Source organism: Bidens hawaiensis, unplaced genomic scaffold (assembly GCF_021521415.1).
Source record: "Bidens hawaiensis isolate Kalapana, Puna unplaced genomic scaffold, B.hawaiensis_p1.1 tig00064064_1, whole genome shotgun sequence".
Taxonomy (NCBI): Eukaryota; Viridiplantae; Streptophyta; class Magnoliopsida; order Asterales; family Asteraceae; genus Bidens; species Bidens hawaiensis.
The window spans coordinates 19089-40736 of NW_027501463.1; the positions used below are offsets into that span (position 1 = coordinate 19089).

Genomic DNA, 21648 nt, shown 5'->3' on the forward strand with positions numbered 1-21648 from the left:
TTTCGATTCAGTTTTGTTTCGGTTTGGTTGATTCGGTGTTTTTGTTTAGTTTTGGTTAGCTTTTCGGTTGCATTTCGCTTTTCTTGTTTCGTTTTGGTTAGTTTTTCGGTTTCATTCCCATTTTTTTTTGTTTTGATTTGGTCGTTTATCTATTTCAGTTCAGTTTCCTTTTTGTTTCGTTTTAGTCGGTTCGGGGTTTTTGTTTCGTTTTGATCGTTTTTTGGGTTTCGGATGAGTTTTGTTTCGCACGTGATAGTTTGGGTATTTTGAATTAGATAAATTTTGGATAACTTGGATATTTTGTTTTGACCCATTTTAACCTATAAATGAAACTCACTTGTATATTTCCAACCCATCCTGACCCACTTAAAGAATTTTTATGATCCATTCTAACCCATTTTACTTTTAAAGTTTATCTATCTTGACCCAAAACAATCCATTTGAGTTGGGTTTGCCACCCTTAGTACATATCACTTGGTGGAGTCAATTAATTGAATAGGCAGATTGTCATTATTAATAATACTCATATTAATAAATATTAAAGAAAAATAATCTCATCAGTGGCGAAGCTTGGACTAAGACACCTGGAGCAGACTCAAAATGTATACAAAATTTCACAAACGAAGGGGTCGGCCGAAAACGGCTAAATTTACACTATGTATAAAAGATTCCGAACGAAAACGGGTAAATTTACACTACTACACAAAAAACCGGGGGCCATCTCCGCCCCTAACTAACTTTCGTCCCTGAATCCGATATTAACAAAATCACAAACAATGAACCACTAATTTGAGTACAATCAAGCAATAAATTAAAGATAAATGATAATTGCAAGCAGTCGGAAAATTCCACCACCACACTACCGCCCCCGTTAACAATAGACGACCCCACACCGGAGCATTGACATCAGGACACAACCGCCGCCTAGGGTTCGTAAATAGAGCCTGACAACAATCGACGATGGTGGTGACAACCGATGGAAAACAAAGAGGACGATGTCATGTCGGCGACCGCTGGAAAGGAAAAGGCAGCACCCAAATGCCAAAATGCAATCATTAGATGGAGTGCATTAGCAGGATGAAACGACATAGACATGGCACGTGTAAAAGTACGTGGCCCATCATCCCGCATTAACTACTTGTAACCCACGCATTAAAAATGGGAGCACTATAACAGTAACAAACTGTGAGTGCCGTGAACTTTGAAATTATCACTTTTTGGTTGTTGACATGCATGTCCCAACTAATGAAATGACTAGTGATAATCCCACATTTTATCATTCTTTCTACTAATAAACCCTGACTAACAAAATCATGGCGTCGTTACCTTTTGATAAACGTGACATGCTTACGTGTCAAAAACTTTCTTATGTAGCATATACGTGGCGCACTTATGTGGCAAGTTGCACCACCACCACCACCGTCACACAAATTTAACAACATAAAAATGCATGAGAAAAATACTTATGTGGCAAAGTGCAGATCTTTGTGGTCTACTTTATCCGGTTATAACTAATTCACTGTAAAGTCTTGTAGCATTGCTAACCAAGGGGATGGCGGTATTCAGCAGAACAAATGGGTTCCCGTAAAAGTCTACATCTTTGTTTGGAGGAGGGATTTTAGGCGTATTTCTATAATGGATGGATTGCAAAGAAGAAACATCTTACGCGGAGAAAAATGGTATTCTTTTTGCAAAGGAAGTCCCAGAAACGATGGAACATGCTTTCACGACGACGGTCGTTTGGGTTAGTCAATGGTGCAATCTTCCATCCTCTGGTATTTTTTTATGTTTGGGAAATTGAGACCTTCTAAATTACCACATAGGTATGAAAACTGAAAAGTGATTTGATGAAGACTTAAAGGCTAAAAGCAACTCAATCAGTGAATCTTATCGGAATTGATTAGAAGAAAATAAAACTAATTCAATATTAAACCAAATTTGAATATCAAGAGAAGTTAGCTCTAAATCAAACCCCATATCACACTAGATTTGTAGATTTGAACTAGTTATTTTAGTCAAATTTCAGTTTCTAATAGAAAAATAAAATAGTTTTGTCATGAAACGTTAATCTTCTGAAATATTCGAAATTTGTTTAATGACAAGAAAAATGTACACATTGTACTGGCAAGTGACAACCTCATCTGATCATGTATTTTATGCACAATCCATTGCGGATATTGTCGCTAAGAATTCATTTGATCAATCAAATAACTATAACTGGTATTAGAAAGCATTCCATCAAAAAATATGCCTGGCTAACTAATCAAGAAGTTTAAACTAGAAATGTTAACTTTGATCATGGTGCAAAGACATTGCAAACTGAAATGTTAAACAAACGATCTTTCCAGAGTATCATCAAACAGACGAGATGAGTTCTACATTTATTTAATTACGAGAAGAAAAAAACGATTGCTACAGCAGCACCAAACCTAGGTTTTTCTAGAAAAAACAAATACAGAATAACAGCCATTAGCAACTTACAAAGCGACTAGATGAGTTGATATCAGTCTTCCCAAGTTGCAGATGGCCTTTTGAAGCGGTGCAATGATAAGTACATGATTCCCCTCTCTAGCAAAGATCTCAAGTTCGAATCTTACTTCCACTTGTTTTCATGCCAAAGCACCAGCCCAGCACAAGCTGCGATTTACCAAATCGCATATCCCGTTGATTAGCGGTGCATTCCCATGGTAATCAAAAGAAAAGGGTACAATAACGAAAGTAATGAATCTGCAGGTGAACAATACTTACCATCTGGTTCAGTTTTGACTTTATCAACAACCAACTTTAAACCAAAACATAGCCCACGCCTTTGTGAGCATGGTCCGTGGGCCATTGTCCATAACAGAGCTTGTAGTTCTGCTACCAGCCCATAAGCAGTGACTAGCACTGCATACAAGTTTCAAACTTCCAGATCCACGATCAGGTATTTTACACCATTTTCTTCTTCTGTTCACTTGGGAAAAAGTAAAATGGTCGGAGCTTTCTTTGCAAGAATAAATCAGCCAAAAGTAGACATAACCCGAACAAGTGTACTTTTCCCATTATGCTTTGTGGAGCTGTAAACAACAGAGAAAACAAAAACATTTACTACACTATGTCAAGCAATAACATTATACGTGGTAGCTGCAACCCTTTATTTATTTTTGGCTCAAAATTGTATATCACACATAATCAACACATATATTTTGTGGAAACTCAGACAACTCTCTTGTGAAAAACCACACTATATACAATACCCTGACATCTATGTTTATACTAATGCATATCTTGGAGACTAAGCAAACTGTCCAAAGATAAACTCCTAACAGTAAGGAAACAAATAATGACTCAAATCCGTATCTATATAACATAAAGTTAAACTAACTGCTAGTGCCTAAATTTGCTACCTTAAATACATTTGACTCATTAACCAGTCGCCTTAAAACATATCAACCATTTAGTGCTTGAAAACGTCAGCTAAATAGAAAAGGAATGTTAATTTCAGTATCTTTGTTAGAAACTAGATCAGAAAAACACAAGAACAATCAGATTTTTGTGGGTAGACTCTCCCACAACTATTTACTTATTAATAAATGTAAAGTGTAAACTGTAAACCACACCAAAAACAATAAACCCCACCAACTATTTATACTTGACTCAAACCTAAAATGCATGACTCAAAACACTTAATAAATTAATCCTAGTAAATCTAATTCCTAACAGCTAGAAACATGTAAATTCAACTAATAAAATTCTAAACCAACCCTCAGACTTAAAACCAGAATGTAGCCAACTTCATATGTGTAAAAAACAATTACAATTAGCCTCTTAAAAATCAATTGAGTCGTTTCAAAATGTACTCCTCTTCCAAATTTAACCCCACATTTAGTAGAAAATAGCTAACAGTTCTCAAACCAGTGAACTCCCAAAGACATCTATGTAAAATCATTTTCAAGAAAAAAATCAGCCAACAGACTCCATCTTTTTCCTTAAAGTAGCAAGTAAGCAAATTATAGAACTTTTATGCAAGAAAAAAACGAAGGAATGCTAACAAGTACATTCACTTGAGAATGAAGCACACAGTTGCAGCTCCAATAGTCTTTCCTTTTTTTATCAAACTTTCTTATCATCAGCGGATCTACTCACATAAATGTTGAGACCAATGAGCTTCACCGAATAATTATAAAGCTCTCAGAACCAAGATTGATGAAATGAACCAAAAAGTCAAATCCAAGATAATACTCAAAGGTTCATCTCAGCCAATCTCAGTAAGTTATGCCTGCACCTCTGCCAGCTCAGATAAAGCACGTCAGTTCCATAGCTTTGGCTAGGTGCAGGCATGGCCCAAGCCCCTCACCGGGGCCGGGCTAATCCAAAACTTGCATCAGATGGCTGTTGTTGAAACTGCAATGGCACGTCATCAAAAAATATCATTCAGATAACAATCAATGTACTATACAACTGTATATTGTTACATATGATTGTTTCTTACCTGTGCATAATGTTGATGAACCTGTTCATAAGGATGAATGAATGTCATCCCGGGTCGCTGACATGTATACTGCATATAAAGCGTGGCGGCTGAGTGTGGGGCCATATGGTTAGGACTAAATGGAGCCACCATTGCATCTGGAGGCCTGTAGCCTATTCCTGCAGGTGAAGATGGTGGAACCCATGGACCAGGTATATGTTGAATGAGTGCACGTGGTTGGTGGTCAGTAGAGATAGGAGACCTATGGACTGCACCAAGATGAGGAAATTCAGTATTGTAGTTCAAGACTGGTGTGAACATCGGCTGTATGGGATATGGGCCTCCATTAAACCCAAACCCTGGATCAAATCTTTGAGCATATCTGAAAAATAAACATCATATTATTGCTCCTAATTCAGCAGAGTGAATGTGTGATAGCATATATCAAGAAACTGAAATGACTACGAATGGAAGGAAAAAAAAAGTAATGCGACTCCAAGTTAGGGGTGTGCATGAAACCGAAATTACCGAACTGTAACTGGAATAACCAATGTAACCAGACTATAATAACTGTACCCAACAAAAAACTAGAGGTTTTGTTTTATGTTTTTTTTTAAACAAAAAGAAAACGAACTGAACCGAAAAACCGATTTTAAACAGTTAATTGATTATGAAACTTAAAACTTTAAGTCCAAATGTGTGATAATCAAATTAAACTTTTAACTAGCAAATATGTTTAAGCCAAAAGTTTCAACCATAAATTCATTATTTTGGCGATTTTTTAGCCCAGCCTTTTTCAAGCCCGAAGGATAAAACTGAAAAAAAAAACAACTTTTAAGTAATTTATAAATAAACTAATAAATAATGCAACTCAGATTTTCAGTGCAAATGCTACAAATGTATAATAACTAATTGATCTTTAAATAAGAAAAAAAAATAGGCCCAATGTTTCAAGCCTAAATTCATTATTGAGCCATTATAGCCCAAATGGTAAAACAAAAGGAGCTTAAACTGAACAAAACCACTGTAAAAACCAACAGTTTTCAAAAATCAAAAACCAAATTTTAGGTTCATGGTTCAGTTTTTTGCACAAAACAACCAATGCACACCCATACTTCTAGTCAGCTAGCTTACCTGTCATAGTTTCTGTCATAGTCCGGATCCTTCTGCTCAACTTCACGATCACGAAAGATAGCCACTCTACTATTACTCCTTGAGCTAACAACAGGCTCTTTTTCTGTCCTAGTTCTACCCGGTCTACTGCTTCCTGCAGAGGAATCAACTGAAGTGCTGACATCAGAAACAGGTACTTCTGCTTTTGAAGTTGTTACTGGAGTATTATCATGCTGTAAAACTTCCTGCACCCTTGTTTCACTAGAACTGGAACTAGAGCTAAATATTCTTGCGCGTGCTCGGTTATACTCTTCTTTTCTCTCTTCTACACTCTTCAAACTGTTGTTTTTCAAAGAGTTTGAGTTTAGTCCACTGTTGACCTGTGATCGTTTGAGCCTTTGTTTGATTGCAACTTTACCAACGTTGTTATTAAGGTTGTCTTCTGTTGGTATGTTGGATGGAATGTCTGCTAAACGAATTAAAGGAGGCCGAGATTCAGACGTTTTGCTGATGATGATTCGAGATCCGAAACCATCCGGAAGAGTATTGTCTAATAAAACCATAGAGTGGAGTGAATAATGTTGAGCCACACGGTGTGCTGCTAACCGCAGGTATGATGTGGGCAACTGCTGAAATTCCATCTGTTGTTGCAAAGGATCATTTAAGAACTTCTCCACATCCTGCTCCATGCGTAGAACTGAAACGATATAACAAATAATATAGCAAATCATTAGTGGTTACACCATACTGCTATAGCATGTAGATATGTCACAAGTTGCATTTATTGACAATGAATACAGAATTCAACTTCAGTTATGTGTCATGCGATATAAAAACAACTGGGCCATTTAATTAACACAGTCAAAATCATAAGCCTTGCTGTTGGTCACCATAAAAAAATCCTAACAGACTCCAAGTAATAGCAAACTATAGTCGCATAGTTATGTATCTTTATTTGCCACTCTTCAAAAAGTCACTCTTCAAAAAGTATAAGTATCTCGATTATAGCAAACACACACACAGTGACACAATCAAACCACAGAAAATAAACAAACACAAGACACAAAGATTTACGCGGTTCAGCCTAAGCTGGCCTATGCTCATGGGCTGCAAGCCTGCAACCAGTAACTTATTATTATTGCCTCTCAACACTCGTGATGAGGTATTATTATGAGTACAAAGATTACAATATACAGAGATAGTTTTAAGTTTCTAACTTAGAAAACAAGAACAAGTCCAACAATCAATCTCTTGTCTTCATAAAACCGAGCCTGAACCCGAAAACAGACCTCCACAACCCCAACAAAAAAGTAAGCCACTAAACAGATGAATCAATCAATCCAAATCCTAATAATCTACTCAAAGATGCAACACATACACAATTCAAAAAAACCCTAGCTGCAATACATCTATTTCTGACACAAATACCAAAATATACACACCTGAAAGGCGCTCCCTAGGGTTTTGTAAAGCTTCACGAAGAAACTGATCAACAGAATTCACCAAACTATCCACCACACCGTCCGACGATGAATTATTATTATTATTATTATTATTATTATTATTATTATCAGTGGCGGCTGTTGTTGTTGTTTTAGTAGTGGAATCGGAGTTATGGTCTGGCTTAGAAGAGAGCATTAAGCGGCTCATAGTGGCGTCTAAGTCGGCCACCTCCCATGAATCAGGAGGAGCAGGTTCGACTGAGTCCGCCATGGTGATTGATTGATTGATTGATTGAGTGTTGAGGAAGTGATTAATAGAATGGTGATCTAGGGTTGTTGGAAACCCTAGGTTTGATTGGTTTCATCAGATGATAGGTGATAGATAGGGTTTGACGAAGAAAGGAGTGTCTGTTCGGTCGCATGTGTTGTTATTATTATTATTATTATATATTTTTATTAATCTCAACCATCGTTTTTTTGTTTGTCTGTCACAACTAATAAACTGGCTGCTGATGGTCATAACTTTTAAAGTATTTGTCCCTACGGTCCGCGACTAACACCGTTAGTTGCAGGCCGCCGAAAAATGTTTTTTACCGAAAAACTCACATTTTTTCGGAAAAACTCAACATTTTTGTCGCAAACATTTTTGTAACTTTGTATCGGACCTTTAGGAATCTTTTTTCTAATAAAAGTCTCAATTATTGAGGTCGCCGGAACCCTATAACCATCGTCGGAAACAGTTGGTGATGCTCAAGTGGTGGTGGTGGTTGGTTGGTGGTGGGTTAATTCGTGGTGGTGGCGGTGTTGGGGTGGTGTTTTCAGGAAAAAAAATGTGACTTTTCCAACCAAAAACATTTTTCCGGCGACCTGCAACTAATGGTATTTGAATTGCGTTAGTCACGGACCGTTGGGAACAAATACGTTAAAAGTTGGGAACGACAGCGACCAAAATGAGATAGTTGGGACTAATAAAAACCAATATATCTTATTATCATTATTATGGTTTTTTAATTGTTTGTTTGATATGTTTTTCTTTCTGCCTTATGATTTCGTTGGTTGTTTGCGTTTGGGGTTTTTGATAGTTTCTCGTTAGTCTTTTTATGAAATTTTAGTTCAAAAACTTATTATTATTATTACTATATATTAAATCTTATGAATTAATATTGCAACGATATTGTTGTTGAAGAAATGCACATGTTAAAACTTTTTTAATAAATGTATATTTGTGATGTTGGCTCAATATGCTTTGTACTGAGTAAATGACAGTTTATTGGGCAGGTAAAATCGTTAAACATGATAGTAGAAATAATCTCATGGCTTATACGACAGAGATGTGCTTTTTTCTTTTCATTTTGTCATGATCCATTGTAAATGTCCCAAGTGATAGTAGAGATAGCTATAAATACCAAATAAATTACATGGCCATAAACTTTATGCTTCAACCGCCACTTATCACATATGGACCGTGCTCAATGAAATCAATACACAATTTGTACACAAAAAGGTCAGGTTGAGCTTACAATACACATGCATCTTCACCAAAGGACCTAATCCTCTATATTTAGTGAGTTTGTTATAGTTTAAGCGTTCAACCTCAACCGCTCGTTTAGGCATCATTAATGTCGATGCTTATCACATAATTTAGTGTTGTCTTCGAGATTCTGAGTGCTCAAGACCAGTACCCCCTCTATAATGGCTCAATGAAACACATTATAATTAGATCATTTACAAGTACAATATTTCATTGTTAGGCCCAGAGCCACTATATATTATTAGATTGTTTTAATGTTTAATGAACTTGTTCAGATTTTTAGACCTTTATTGGTTTCTTATCAGTCATATTAACCCAATTCACTTATTAATGCCACATTTTTTTGTATACATATCATTGTTAGAAAGAAGATATTCAAGCATTCACTAAAACCGTGTCGTAGACGCCAACCGAACCCCATATACAGTGTCAAATCCAGGGTAAGCCAACTCCGGCCCTTGCTTTATCACTTACCAAAGTCTATTGTACGTTGACATATTAACTTAGGCCCAATTTTACTTCTTATAAGTTGGTGGGACAGGACTTATAACTACTCAATGATATATATTTGTATAATATGCATATATTCTTGTTTATGGTTTATGAATTTTATCTAATCGATGGTATGTTTCTTTATTATTATGGCATATTACAACAAAACGTTATATTTTCGTAAAATGGCATGACCTAAGGGTGTCGTTCTCTTTGTCATGTATTTTTTTTATAATAAAATTCGTAAAAGGGTCTCAAAGTTTTATTTCGATTTAGACCTTCAGAATAGTCAGGTCGGCCCTTCTAGATGTTGGACCGCTATGTTGCATATGTTTCATTGTAAAATTTTAGAAGTTAGTTTAGGCCCATACGATGCATCCTCAATTCTTTATTAGAGTAGGACTAGAATTCATCCCATTTGCTCATACTCTCTTACCTTTTTATTAAAAACCTTTTTTTAGACAAATTCAGTTAATAACAATAACTTAGGTTACGTCACGAATTGACAATTAAAAAAGTGAAAATTTGGAGTGTTCCTATAACCACGTATCCTAATACCCTCACAACCATTTATTCCTTTTTTAGACATTAATTCAACAAACACCTTCTTTTCTTTCCTTACCTTCATTCCTACAACTTTCTATATTTCCGTACCAATTCTCCCTCCTTCACCACCTTCCCTCAATCCCTTATTAATATTCTCCTGATTGCAACTTAACGTAAGTTAATAATAATAATAATATATCATCATATCCATTTTTCATATTAGTTTGGATAATTAGTTGTTCTTGAATTACATTGTATATAGGTTTTGATCATTGAGCGATTGATTTTAACCTGAATCGATCGCTCACGAGACGAAATAATGGCCAAAATCGCTGTCGAGAAGAGCCTATCTCAGCCGGAACACCAACCGGACATGTCATCGTCCTCGGCCGCTACAATAACCGCTTCCCTTTTAATCGATTCGTCGGTGGTTGATACCGTGCCGGAGGTGGTTGTAAAATCGCAGGCACGGAATAGGTGCGCGTCGTGCAAGCGGCGCGTGGGCCTCACGGGCTTCACATGCCGGTGCGGGACCACATTTTGCGGGACCCACAGGTATAATATAAGAGAATGATCAACCACATTTTGTATACATGACTAATATAATATATAATGAATAATTGGCTTATTGGCTTAATGATGTTTTTAAAAAGCCAATAAGTTAAAATATGTTTGGCAATCATAAAAAAAAAATTTATTTTAACTTTTTAAAGGTGCTAAAAAACAGTTTTTAAAAGCCTAATATCCTGGCTTTTTAAAATGGTTTTTTGAAAAAAGCCAATAAGCATTTTTTAAACTCAATCTCAAACATGCTCTAAAAACACTTTGACTATGACTTTTTAAAATATATAATTAATAACGGCGGGAATTGGGTCTCTCTAATAACAACAGGTACCCAGAGAAGCATGGTTGCACCTTCGATTACAAGACTATGGGGAAGGAGGCGATCACTAAGGCGAATCCGGTGATCAAGGGTGCAAAACTGGAGAAGATTTGAGATGATCTCAGCCGTTGATTTATAACCGATCATATGGTCTGAAAAAGGATGGGTGATTGGGGGAACTGTCGATTGAAAGTAATTTATAAGTTTATACATGAAATTGTTTCTTAATTTCAAATCTGTTGTGTAATATTATACTAAATCAATCATAAAATTTGTAAAAAATGACCCAATATATATCATATAACATACTAATTTTAAACATATTGTGTTGTCAATAATGCATCCTTAAATGTTCTACCCAGTGAGCTACAACTAATTGTTTTCAAAATCTTAGTATGTATTGGTTTCCTAGTACGTATATATATGGGTTCTTAGGATCCTCTTGAATCGTGTAAAGCACCTTTCGATTGAAGTATTTCGATAATATTTTCAAAATCTTGATTGGATAATTCAAATAGCCTAGAACGAGTATGTATTGTTGTGTATGCAAGGCGTGTATCGAAATAGACAAAAGAATTTCGTTTTATGGGATGTAAACAATCACTACCAGCCATGCTGATTTGAAGCCATATTCGGAACCATTTTACTATGGTAATTGATTTTTCGCTTATCGTTCACCAGGGATGCCCCCTCTTGAACTCCTAGGGTTCTTATGGTTAGTCTCGAACATACGTGCACTCCACACCTTCTAACGTGTATCGATATTTAAGTAAGTTATAATTAAATAAAATAATTATAAGTTTATAACCCCGTTTTTATAGTTTCAAAACCGGTTTTAAAATTTTAAACACGTTTTATAGTTTAAAATCATTTTCAACAAAACATTACTTTTCTGATACGTTGTACATCATAACAAATGGACTTTCATACCCCCTGTGTGACTAGCCATATTCTATTAAAAAGGTCAATTCTTCATCGTAAAGAAGCGTTCATTTATCAAAAGCTTTACTTGAAAACTAATACATATAGTTTACACTATCAAATGGTTGACTATAATCCAGTCTAAGGTCTTATTCTAGATAAGAAAAAAAGTCCATTAAGCAATAGCCTTTACCTTATAAAAGCTTACCGATAGCTAATCAGTAGGTTTACGGCTTTAGATAATCGAGCAAAACCTTCACTCTGATTGAAATGTCGGGGCTTGAGCTTCTAGCAAAGCAACACTTGATAGTCGGCTAGATGCTCGGGTACTAGATACAAGTTTGAGAGAGAACATCGAAAAATAGAATGAGAATTCTAACTTCTCAGACTAGCTCGCGATTTTTAAGATGTTCTCAGGACCCCTAGCGGACCATTATGCCTTCTGTTGGCGCTCCGCCACCAAATCACATATACTTAGTCATTGGACATGTGCTAGCCTCTAGGTGTGTGAGAAAATATCTACGCATAACAAACCATTTGTGGCGCCGCTAGCAGATCGCTACGATGATGAGTCACTTGACTTGCATCAACATCACCGCACCATCATTTGCCAGGTGTCGTTCCCATATTGATTTATTCATTGTTAAGTAACGACATGTTAAGCCTACGGGTAGCGATTCGCCATCCCTCAAAATCCCTTTTTTTTGGTTCATGAAACTATTGTTAAACTGTCAAACATCCAAATGATTTACTATAAAGTGACATGTAGACTGACAACAAGCTAGATTAAACTACATGGTTAGCATTATAAATTTCCCTTGTTAATAGTGCACTTGAAGTTATTTTGGATTTGTATGATTGGTGAAAAGTTGCATGAAAATGATGGCTAGGTAGTTGGAACATATCACCAACGGAAACCAATCGTTAGTAACAACTTGACTATTAGTTGTACCGGTGCATACGTGACTACGTAATTAGCAATGATAACTTGGAGCAATGGGCATCCTACAAATATAAGTGTCCAACTGTCGATATTTATAACCGCCAAAGAGTTATTTTTTTCATGAAGAGTTGCAATGTTTCATTGCTTCTGTTCTCTACCTATAAAAGGACGGTCTTAATCTTGTTTCTAGTATGCTTTATGAACAAACCTTTCATACTCGTTCTTGGTTTCTTTTGATTTATCCAATTAAATTTAAAGTATCGTAAAATTATTGTATTTTAATTTTTAAAGGGATATATAATTAGTAGACGATTCAAAATAAAATCTACAAAGCGTGCTTAACGTTCTAACTATATATTTCAACCCACTTAAATTTGTTTACACCTATTGCTGATTATGTGTTGCTTTTCAGTGGATTGATTTTTTATTATGAAGCTAATGAAATGATCTATCTTTGGGTCCCAAATCCAAATAATCAAGAAAAAAGTACGTTGATACGACTTAAATTTATACTTCTTTTGTTTACACACACTCCTTTTCTATCATCCTTCCTTTTCCCCTTTAATTTGTCTGCATTTATATTTCATTATTGACAACTTTTATAAAGAAAATATATAGTTGTAGCTTTTAACCACTATTGTCAGAACTGGATATGACCTGCTGGCTACAGCGCGCACGTAACCATCTATTGGTTGAGTATTTTTGAACCGTCTTTATTTGCGTCAGATTATGGATCAAAGGCGACTCAAAGCAGTTAAACCGATGAACTAGATAGGTGATTGTACTGAATTTTATATAATACAATTACCTAAACTTTTGAATTGCATAGGAACTTATATATCCTTTTTAAACAACAATATTTTAACACCATAATTCCACCATACCTTATAATTATTTGCAAGGATTTCAAACCTATCAGTACATGAAGAGGTAGGTTCTCGCAAAGCCCAGTTGGACCCACAAGACTCACCTTAAAGAGGTACGTCTGCGCAAAGACCAACTGGATCCGCAGGATCCACCATGCTCAGAGAGATGAAGACCTTACACGCAGTAAGCCAGCTGTTCCCGCAGGAAAGCCTCCCTTAGTACAATACCCTGTCTGTCCCCGCAGCTGTGGGTACAAACCAAGAAGGAAGGCTACCCGCACTAACAGTAAGGCTACACGCATAAAGCACTAACTCTTATACTTCAGCAATGTCACCTGAAGAAGGAATGAGCAGGGCGGGAATATTCTCGCCCAAAAGAGCCAGTCCGTACGCTTCTAGAAGATCTTTTGTACTATACCTACCAAGGTATGGACAAATAGACAAGATCTGACAAAAGCAACCCATGAACCAATCACAAGGTGACAGCTCACCGACAATAGTACGAGGAGGAGCCCACTCCAGTACAAAATGTCACTATCAGCCGCTGCCTACCCACCAACTCCCATCGTGGCACGAACGTAGCCCATAGTTGGTGGAAAAGGAATATTATATACAGCTGGTCGTACCTGCTTGGAAACCTACCTTCGGCTATAAATACTCCAACACCTTGGAACGGTATCATCATCCTCTCTCTAGCTATTTCTCTCTATATACACTTATATTCAGAGCAACCTAGTCTGATTCTCACGCCGGATGGTGGTCACAAGGAGGAACCCCCCCCCCCCTTCTCAGTGACGAGCTTACGGTGTCTGTTTTGCAGGTTGAGAAGAATAACCATCTTTGCCGGACCTAACCCTCGAGGGAAACATCTAATTAACCCTAAGATTATCCTTAATCTGTCGGGGTCATTTAGTGTTTCTTCAGTACACTTGTGAGAGAGCAAACGTCAAAACACAAAACCGATTGATTATGGGTCATGGGTGCATAGATGCGTATTTTTTTTTCACTACATTCTGAATCCATGTGCTATGAACAAGTGTTTCTATGGTTGTCGTAGTTCTCACTTCTCACAGTTATGTATTTAAAATTTTGTTTTGTATCCTATTAATGGATCCTATTTAACCCATCCACTCCTAATACACATTCCCACTCGTTGTCTAGATGCTACAACTATCCACATCACTGATGTCTGAATAAAAGAGAAAGATGCCTTTCTTTAATTCACAAAATAATAATAATAATGGAAAATTTCGAAAATAAGAAATCAAAACAAATTTCAAGTTTTAGGTGTCATTTGCAAGAAATTCCATAAATAAGTATTATAAACGAGTATTATAAATTACTCGTGGTCACGACTAGTTTATAATACATATTTCTGGAATTTCTTGCAAATGACACCTAAAACTTGAAATTTGTTTTCATAAACGCTTATTTTCGGAATTTTCTTATAATAATAATAATAATAAAAGGAAAGGACTATGCATGATACCACACTAATATATATGCTTGAACCAAGCAAAGTAACAAACCATTCTAACCTAGAAACAATATCAACAATGGCATCATCACAATCTTCCAGTAAATACCCACAACCAATTTACATGGATAATGATCTTCACGTAGCTTCCCCAAACTCAATCGCTAGTGTCAACTACTGGAAAATACTCATGCACAACTATCTCGAGGGCAACTGTCTCATTGCTTTCATCAACGGCGACATCCAGCCTCCACCAGAGAAGACTGATGACGAACATATCGATAACCCAGATTATAAGGAATGGAAGGAAATAGATGACTACGTACAACATTCGATCATTTCAACAATTCAAGAGGACTTATGGAAAGAACTATCTAGTTCGTTTTCTGGAAAGACTTCAGCTGATTTATGGACTTTTATCCTCCAAAAGGTTCAACGACCTCCTGCGATGACTCATGTTGATCGCGGTAACAAATTCTTCACTCTTCTTAGTTGTTACAGTACTTTAGATATAGGTGTCACTCGATTTTTGGTCGTAAAAGTTACATACAAAAATTATCTGTTTAGAGCATTCAGATTCAGTTCCCTATCATGTATCCATATACTATTTTTCTCTCATTTTCAATTGAAATATACTTTTATACTTTTATCATTATCATTTCTTTCTCTTTCACTCACAACCACTTTCAAAGAATATTAAAATATCATACGGTGTGAACAGTGAAACCCCAAATATAATTTTCTTTTATAACATTTTATCTCTCAATTACTCACAACTACTTATAATCATACCATATAATTTACAAATCTTTCTCACATATTTTTAAGTAATAGGTTAAGAATGCTCTTACCGGTGTACGTCAAGTAACACATGTGCTAATAAGCTAGGTCCGTCCATGGTACTATCAAGTATCCAAAGCACAACTACGCCAAGTGGTTTGACCTTTGTCATCACTGGCTTAAGCACAGTTAAACTTTTAGCCGTGTTTACTATCAATCGTAGTTATTATTATTTGATTTATCATTTATCTTTAGCTTTGTTAATTTGCTAGTCATTATTATATGTCTAGTATATTACTCCCTTCGTCCCATTATAAGTGTCATAATTTGATTTTTCAAGTCTTTCTTATTTAACTTTGACCGACAATATTTTTGTTTGTGTTATATAATACTTGATGTAAAATATATGAATGGATTGGGTTTTAAATGTATTTTACATTGATATAATTTTTATCAAGTATTATATGACACGAAAAAAAATATTTACGGTCAAGTTTGTAAAAGAAATACTTGAAAAGTCAAACTATGACACTTATAATGGGACGAAAGGAGTAAGATACTTATTGACGTATTATCATTACTTTTTTATCATATAATTTGGTTACACTTAAGTATTTAAAGAGGTGAATCATAGATTTATAGTTTATTAATATACGAAAACCTTGAACTCTTTAGTTAACCACAAGAGTTATATATATATACACAGTTGCAAACGAATCAGCTAAAAGGAAGAACTTTACACAATATTTGGAACTATACAAGGCTGTTGTTGGAGGCGATATGAACACTTTACAAAAAATATTGGATGAAGACCCGACCGTCGTGAGGGCGGTCATCACAGGAGCCTCTGAAACACCATTGATAGTTGCATCTCACAAGAAAACAAACTTTAACTTAATTAAGAAGCTTATAAGCTTGATGTCACCACCAGATTTGGCTATGCAAAATAGCTTTGGCAGGACGGCAATTTTTGGAGCCGCTGCTGTCGGGGATGTTGAGGCAATGCATGAAATGGTGAAGAAGAATCCTAACCTTCCTCACATTTGTGACATGTATAATCAACTGCCTATTCACCATGCTGCATATGCTGGTGAAAAAGATTCTGTTGACTACTTGTTACAAGTCACTAATATTAAAGAGGTTCTTGACGAATTGAAAAGGTTAAGACTTGTGCATGCACTCATATCAGGCGGATTCTATGGTGAGTTCCGAAATTAACTAAAGATGATATTGGATTTACTTGTATGACATAGGCGTGCCTTGTGATCACACTAGTGTTCGGAGGCAGGTAAGCTCGATCGCCTAAAGCAGATTCTAAAACCGAACTCTTTTTGTAATTTTTTCTTTATTTGCTTAGAATTCTAACACATTAGAATATGATAACACAAAAAAAAATTGTATACAATTTCTAAAAAGTACACAATCATGCATATATATATATATATATATATATATATATATATATATATGAAACTAGGTTAGCTACCCGTGTAATACACGGGTTAGAATAAATAAATTTATTTAAACAATAACATAATGTGACATACAAAAAAATTTGTTTAACATATATAAAGATATATTATATGGTATAATAAATTACACACTATACAATATGGAAATAGAAAAGTTATAAATCTCTAAATATTTCTTGATACACAATATGTGAAGTTTTATTTGTAAATTTACTTGTTTTTTCAAAACTTAGTAGTTTCACATTGTTTCTGATTTTAACTCTAGATAATGCAACAAATAACTGGTCATGAGTTAAAATAAATTGCCTAAAAAACAAACCAACAATCTACAATGATTGACCTTCGCTTTTGTTAATCTTCATTCCAAACAAAAATTAAGTGAAAATTCCATTCTTTAACATTAGTACTTTTATCTAAGGTGTAGGATTTAAAAAAAATAAATAAAATTATGAGTTCCAATATTATTTCCGGATATGATTTCGGCTTCTATAGCACAATTATCATATTGTATTTTCACATGTAGCTTAATTTCATTGCATAGACTAATTTTCTAGTTAATATTTTAATCAGCATCAATTCAACATCAGCTTTTAGAACTAACCTATGACTTAACAACCTTATATTTTGAGATCATTTAAAAAGTCAAGAAACTAATACTTTCTTGTAACGTATCATTTTATGTCTGATAGATATCATATGAAGAATATAAGAATATACAAAGTCAATTCATCATCTTATTAACAGTGTGTTAACCTTTAACATTTGTATTCCAAAGGTAAGATTTAGTCTTTAACGCATGAAAAACCAAAACATGTAGTATAGTGTTAATATTTTTGTGGATTTTTAAGATGATGAACTTAACATAAATGATGGGTTGATTAAATAACAAATTAAAAATATGTTGTAAATGGCTACTTTTTTAAACCAACCCGTGGATCGAAACCCATTCTAATAATAAATTATTTTGACTTGAACCATGTTTGATTCTTTAACCGGTTAAAAAACCAGTCGTTTGAATTAATATAAACACCGAGAATACTTTAATAGTTAATTTGTCTTTTAAGAGTTTGAATGATTAAAAAGAAAAAAATAAATGTATTTAATATGAGAGAGAAGAAAGAAAATTTAAAATAAAAAAAATATTAATAATAAAGATAAATGTATTTAATATGAGAGAGGGGAAGGAAAATTTTGTAAGAATTAATATGGTGATGACATGTGACAATAATAAAGTTTTGTTTATTAGATAGTATAGATGGGGTGAGTTTGAATGAACTAAAATCCTTCCCAATATACTAGTTCTTTAAGAGAAAATGATCAAAATATCTATTTGACAAACATGTACAATTCCCAAAATGTCCATTGAAATGCCATCGGCTCCATTATGTCCAGTCTAAAATCATTTGGGCCGCCTACTTATTTTACACCAAAAATTGGGCACCACGCTCCTTAAAATCTGTTTGTTTCCAGTCGGCCGCCTTTTTTTGACCGCTCGACAAAAATGTTGGCACCGCCTAGTTATTTCAAAATATGGCGCCGAGTGCATTATTTCAGCGGCTCTAGATTTTCAAATCCAGACGACTACTAGATTAGTCTAGGCGCCGCCTTATGTTTTCAAATTCAAATCCTTTTTGAATTATATTTTCATACAAGCCTAGTATCACAACACTTTATATACTATGCAGTCGATATATCACCAATGATATATCAGTTATCGGTCTCCATGGTAAATATCGGTAGAAAATTTCGATCATAATATCGGTCTCGATATTATTGGCGATATTGATAGATATTTGACCGATATGTAATCGATGTATATAAATTCTACCATTGATATTCTGATATCAATTTTTTAAGTCTAGCTTGATTCTCAATTCTTAGTTTTAATGTTAGCTTTCAAGTCTTAATAAGTTCCTACTTGCTACAATTGTTAGTGTGTTGCAAGTTAGAAAAGCTTAATATGTTAGTCGTAGGACATTATATTGAATTGTTAGTGTTAAGTTGCCATGTATATAAATTCTACATGATATTCCCGATAACCCACCGTGATAACCGACATCTCAAATATCGGTGCTTGACCGATATTCGAAATTTTTCCGCATTAATTACATAATACACACACACACATATATATATATATAAATTTTCCGCCCGCAGAAAACCATGCGGCACCTATAAAAATTCACCCGACGTCTAGTTTTGAAATAACCAGGCGGCGTGAGGAACATTTTTGTTGAGCGGTCAGAGACTCAGAAAGAGGGCGACGAGAAACAAATTTGACATGTTTTATACACGTGGGGCTTTGTTATTGGTGTAGAATAAATAGGCGGCCATGTTGGTTTTGGACCGAACATAATGGACCAGTGAGATTTTGAATTGACATTTTTAGGATTGTGTAGGTCAAATGGACATTTTGGTCAGATTTCCATTCTTTAATCTTCCGGTCCAAATCTAAAATTTCAATGAAATTAATCCTAAAAATCAGGTTTCTCTTTGATATTGTGCTTGAGAGCCTTGAGTTTTAGCTTACTTTTTTTTACACTTGAATCCCCATGTCCAGAAGCAAGTATCTTTAATACAAAATTGTGTGTCCTAGTCACCTAGACAAAACAAATCCGTTGGTAATTACGGCGGATCCGTCCAAACTAAAAGGAAAACCAGTTAGTAGTTCTATCGCTAAAAAGTGTTTGTCCATAATTACATCAGTAATCAATCTGAAATCAGATGTACGGGTACCGCACCTGATATCTAACAGAGTATGGCTGATGAACTTTTGACATATTTAATCGTTAGTGATACCCATTTATTTTACAGTGTATTGTGCAACTTTACTGTATCTTCAACTAAATTTTGTAGATATATGTCTATCTTTGCTTAAAAGTTTTCCAGAGCTGTGCTACAATGAGCTTACACCCTTGGAAACCCTAACTTACAGGCATTCTGCGTTTGTTAGCGGTGCCCATTTGAACTTCTGGCAGCGCATGATCTACTCCTGTAAGCATCCACTAATTAAGTTTTAAACCACCTCCTGTATCATCTTGTAATGTTTTGATCTTGGAAAACCATGTTGTAGTTAGTCTAAGTGTTCACTCTTCATTGTTAGTTATATTTACGTAATAGCGTCTGGATAAAATAGAAACAGATTTAATGTGAGAAACTTATTATTAAGCTATAGTTTTGAACAAGACTAATAATAATTACTCTAGTTCATTTTGTTATACAATAATAGTTATTATATACAATGAAATCAACTAGAGTAAGTATTATTATTTCAGTATAAAATTATAGTGTAATCATAATTACTTTAGCGTTAAGAATAAGTACTCTAATACGTCTTACATTTTCATGTTAAAAATTGTTTGAACAATTGTACAAGATTTAACACCTTATGTGTATATATATATACGCAAGAAATTTTTTTAATGCGAAAAGTGCTAGAAATAATTATAACTAGTCATATTATTTTCTTTTATTTTTATTATTTAAATACAATGGTATATTAATAAAATGTGAATCGGTCTTTTTGGTAAGTGATGCTAATTAAATTAAATGTAAGTTATATCCCGTTAACGTAGTTAGTATTTACTTTATCTTCAATTCAAATTTCATCATGAAGTTGAAATGTGATATGACAAAATTATTAAGCGTTGAGAGGTTCTGAATTAACTAATTAGGATATATGATTTTTTTAGGTAATCATATGATTTGATTTAGTTTTGGTTTATGTGGTTTGTTATATTAAACAACATATACATAGTCATACCTACACAAGCATATTCAAATAAATACAAACTCATGAACTAGCGTTACTTTATGTGGTTTGTACATATTATAAACTCTTTTGCTTTCTAATGTAATGTAGATCTCTCTATTGAAATGGAATGTCCCGTCGAGTATTATAAAAGTACTAATGATACCGAGAATCCGGTAGAGGAAGTTAACAAAGGTACGTAGAACTATGCCTTCAACGTGAGATGATTGAAAGCATGATAGTGGGGATGGGGATGGGGATGGGGATGGTGATGAGTTTGCGTATTGGTATCATAAGGAGCATCCGCCTGTCCCCTTTAGAATCGAAAAAAATTTCGGGATGGTTATTCTGTGCTATGTATATCCATAAAGTATTTTGCATAGGTGTGACAATTGTGACCCATCGGGTTGAATGAGTTGCATCAAAATGTATGTGATGGGTCAGAATTGGTCAAACTAATAAAAGAAAATGATTGAAACGGGTCAAAACGGGTTGATATTTCTCGGGGTTTTTTTTCTGGAACGAGAAAAGCGGATGAAGCTTTTTAGTATTTTTACTTTTTAAGTTTTTTTATTTATATTTCGAGTTATAATTTTTTAATTATTTGTTTTGAATTTTTTGGTGAGAGGTTTTGAAATGAGTCACAATGGGCTGAGATTTCAAAAACCCCTTATCAAAAAATTCAAAAAAATAATTAAAACATTATAACTCGAAATATAAATCACAAACTTAAAAACTAAAAATACAAAAAAAGTTTTTCCGTTTTTCTCATTCCATAAAAATAAAAAAAAACCCGAGAAATGTCAACCCGTTTTGACCCGTTTCAATCGTTTTATTTATAGTTTGACCCATTCTGACCTATCATATACATTTTGATACAACCCATTCAGCCCATGGGTCACAATTGTCACCCCTAATTTTGCACCATATCTTAATATTATGTAGTCACATGATCGTTATCAAAAACTATAATTATGGTCC

General features: G+C 34.7%; 3 protein-coding genes across 3 annotated transcripts; 2 read left to right on the plus strand and 1 right to left on the minus strand.

Annotated features, from left to right (window-relative positions):
* Positions 1 to 2531: 2531 nt before the first annotated feature.
* Positions 2532 to 7369, minus strand: LOC143604158 (uncharacterized). The gene is made up of 6 exons (XM_077080724.1): positions 7006 to 7369; positions 5585 to 6260; positions 4472 to 4832; positions 4038 to 4383; positions 2749 to 3056; positions 2532 to 2637 (listed from the first exon to the last, which is right to left on the minus strand). The coding sequence occupies exons 1-4, from the start codon at positions 7274 to 7276 to the stop codon at positions 4333 to 4335; spliced, it is 1359 nt and encodes a 452-aa protein (XP_076936839.1). The 5' UTR covers positions 7277 to 7369; the 3' UTR covers positions 2532 to 2637; positions 2749 to 3056; positions 4038 to 4332.
* A 2524-nt stretch (positions 7370 to 9893) lies between these two features.
* LOC143604152 (zinc finger A20 and AN1 domain-containing stress-associated protein 4-like) lies at positions 9894 to 10571 on the plus strand. Its single transcript, XM_077080720.1, has 2 exons — positions 9894 to 10129; positions 10466 to 10571. The coding sequence occupies exons 1-2, from the start codon at positions 9894 to 9896 to the stop codon at positions 10569 to 10571; spliced, it is 342 nt and encodes a 113-aa protein (XP_076936835.1).
* A 4172-nt stretch (positions 10572 to 14743) lies between these two features.
* On the plus strand, positions 14744 to 20862 carry LOC143604153 (uncharacterized; the record flags this gene model as incomplete). Its single annotated transcript, XM_077080721.1, has 4 exons — positions 14744 to 15131; positions 16151 to 16645; positions 19773 to 19910; positions 20779 to 20862. Coding segments are annotated over exons 1-4 (1105 nt in total), but the record flags the coding sequence as incomplete, so codon positions are not given.
* Between the last annotated feature and the right edge of the window lie 786 nt (positions 20863 to 21648).

Coding starts and splice junctions, on each gene's coding strand:
- LOC143604158 (XM_077080724.1), bottom strand. CDS start 7,276: ATGGCGGACTCAGTCGAACCTGCTCCTCCTGATTCATGGGAGGTGGCC. Junction 6,261..7,005: donor CCCTAGGGAGCGCCTTTCAG/GTGTGTATATTT, acceptor ATATCGTTTCAG/TTCTACGCATGGAGCAGGAT. Junction 4,384..4,471: donor TTCATCAACATTATGCACAG/GTAAGAAACAAT, acceptor GTGCCATTGCAG/TTTCAACAACAGCCATCTGA.
- LOC143604152 (XM_077080720.1), top strand. CDS start 9,894: ATGGCCAAAATCGCTGTCGAGAAGAGCCTATCTCAGCCGGAACACCAA. Junction 10,130..10,465: donor ACATTTTGCGGGACCCACAG/GTATAATATAAG, acceptor TAATAACAACAG/GTACCCAGAGAAGCATGGTT.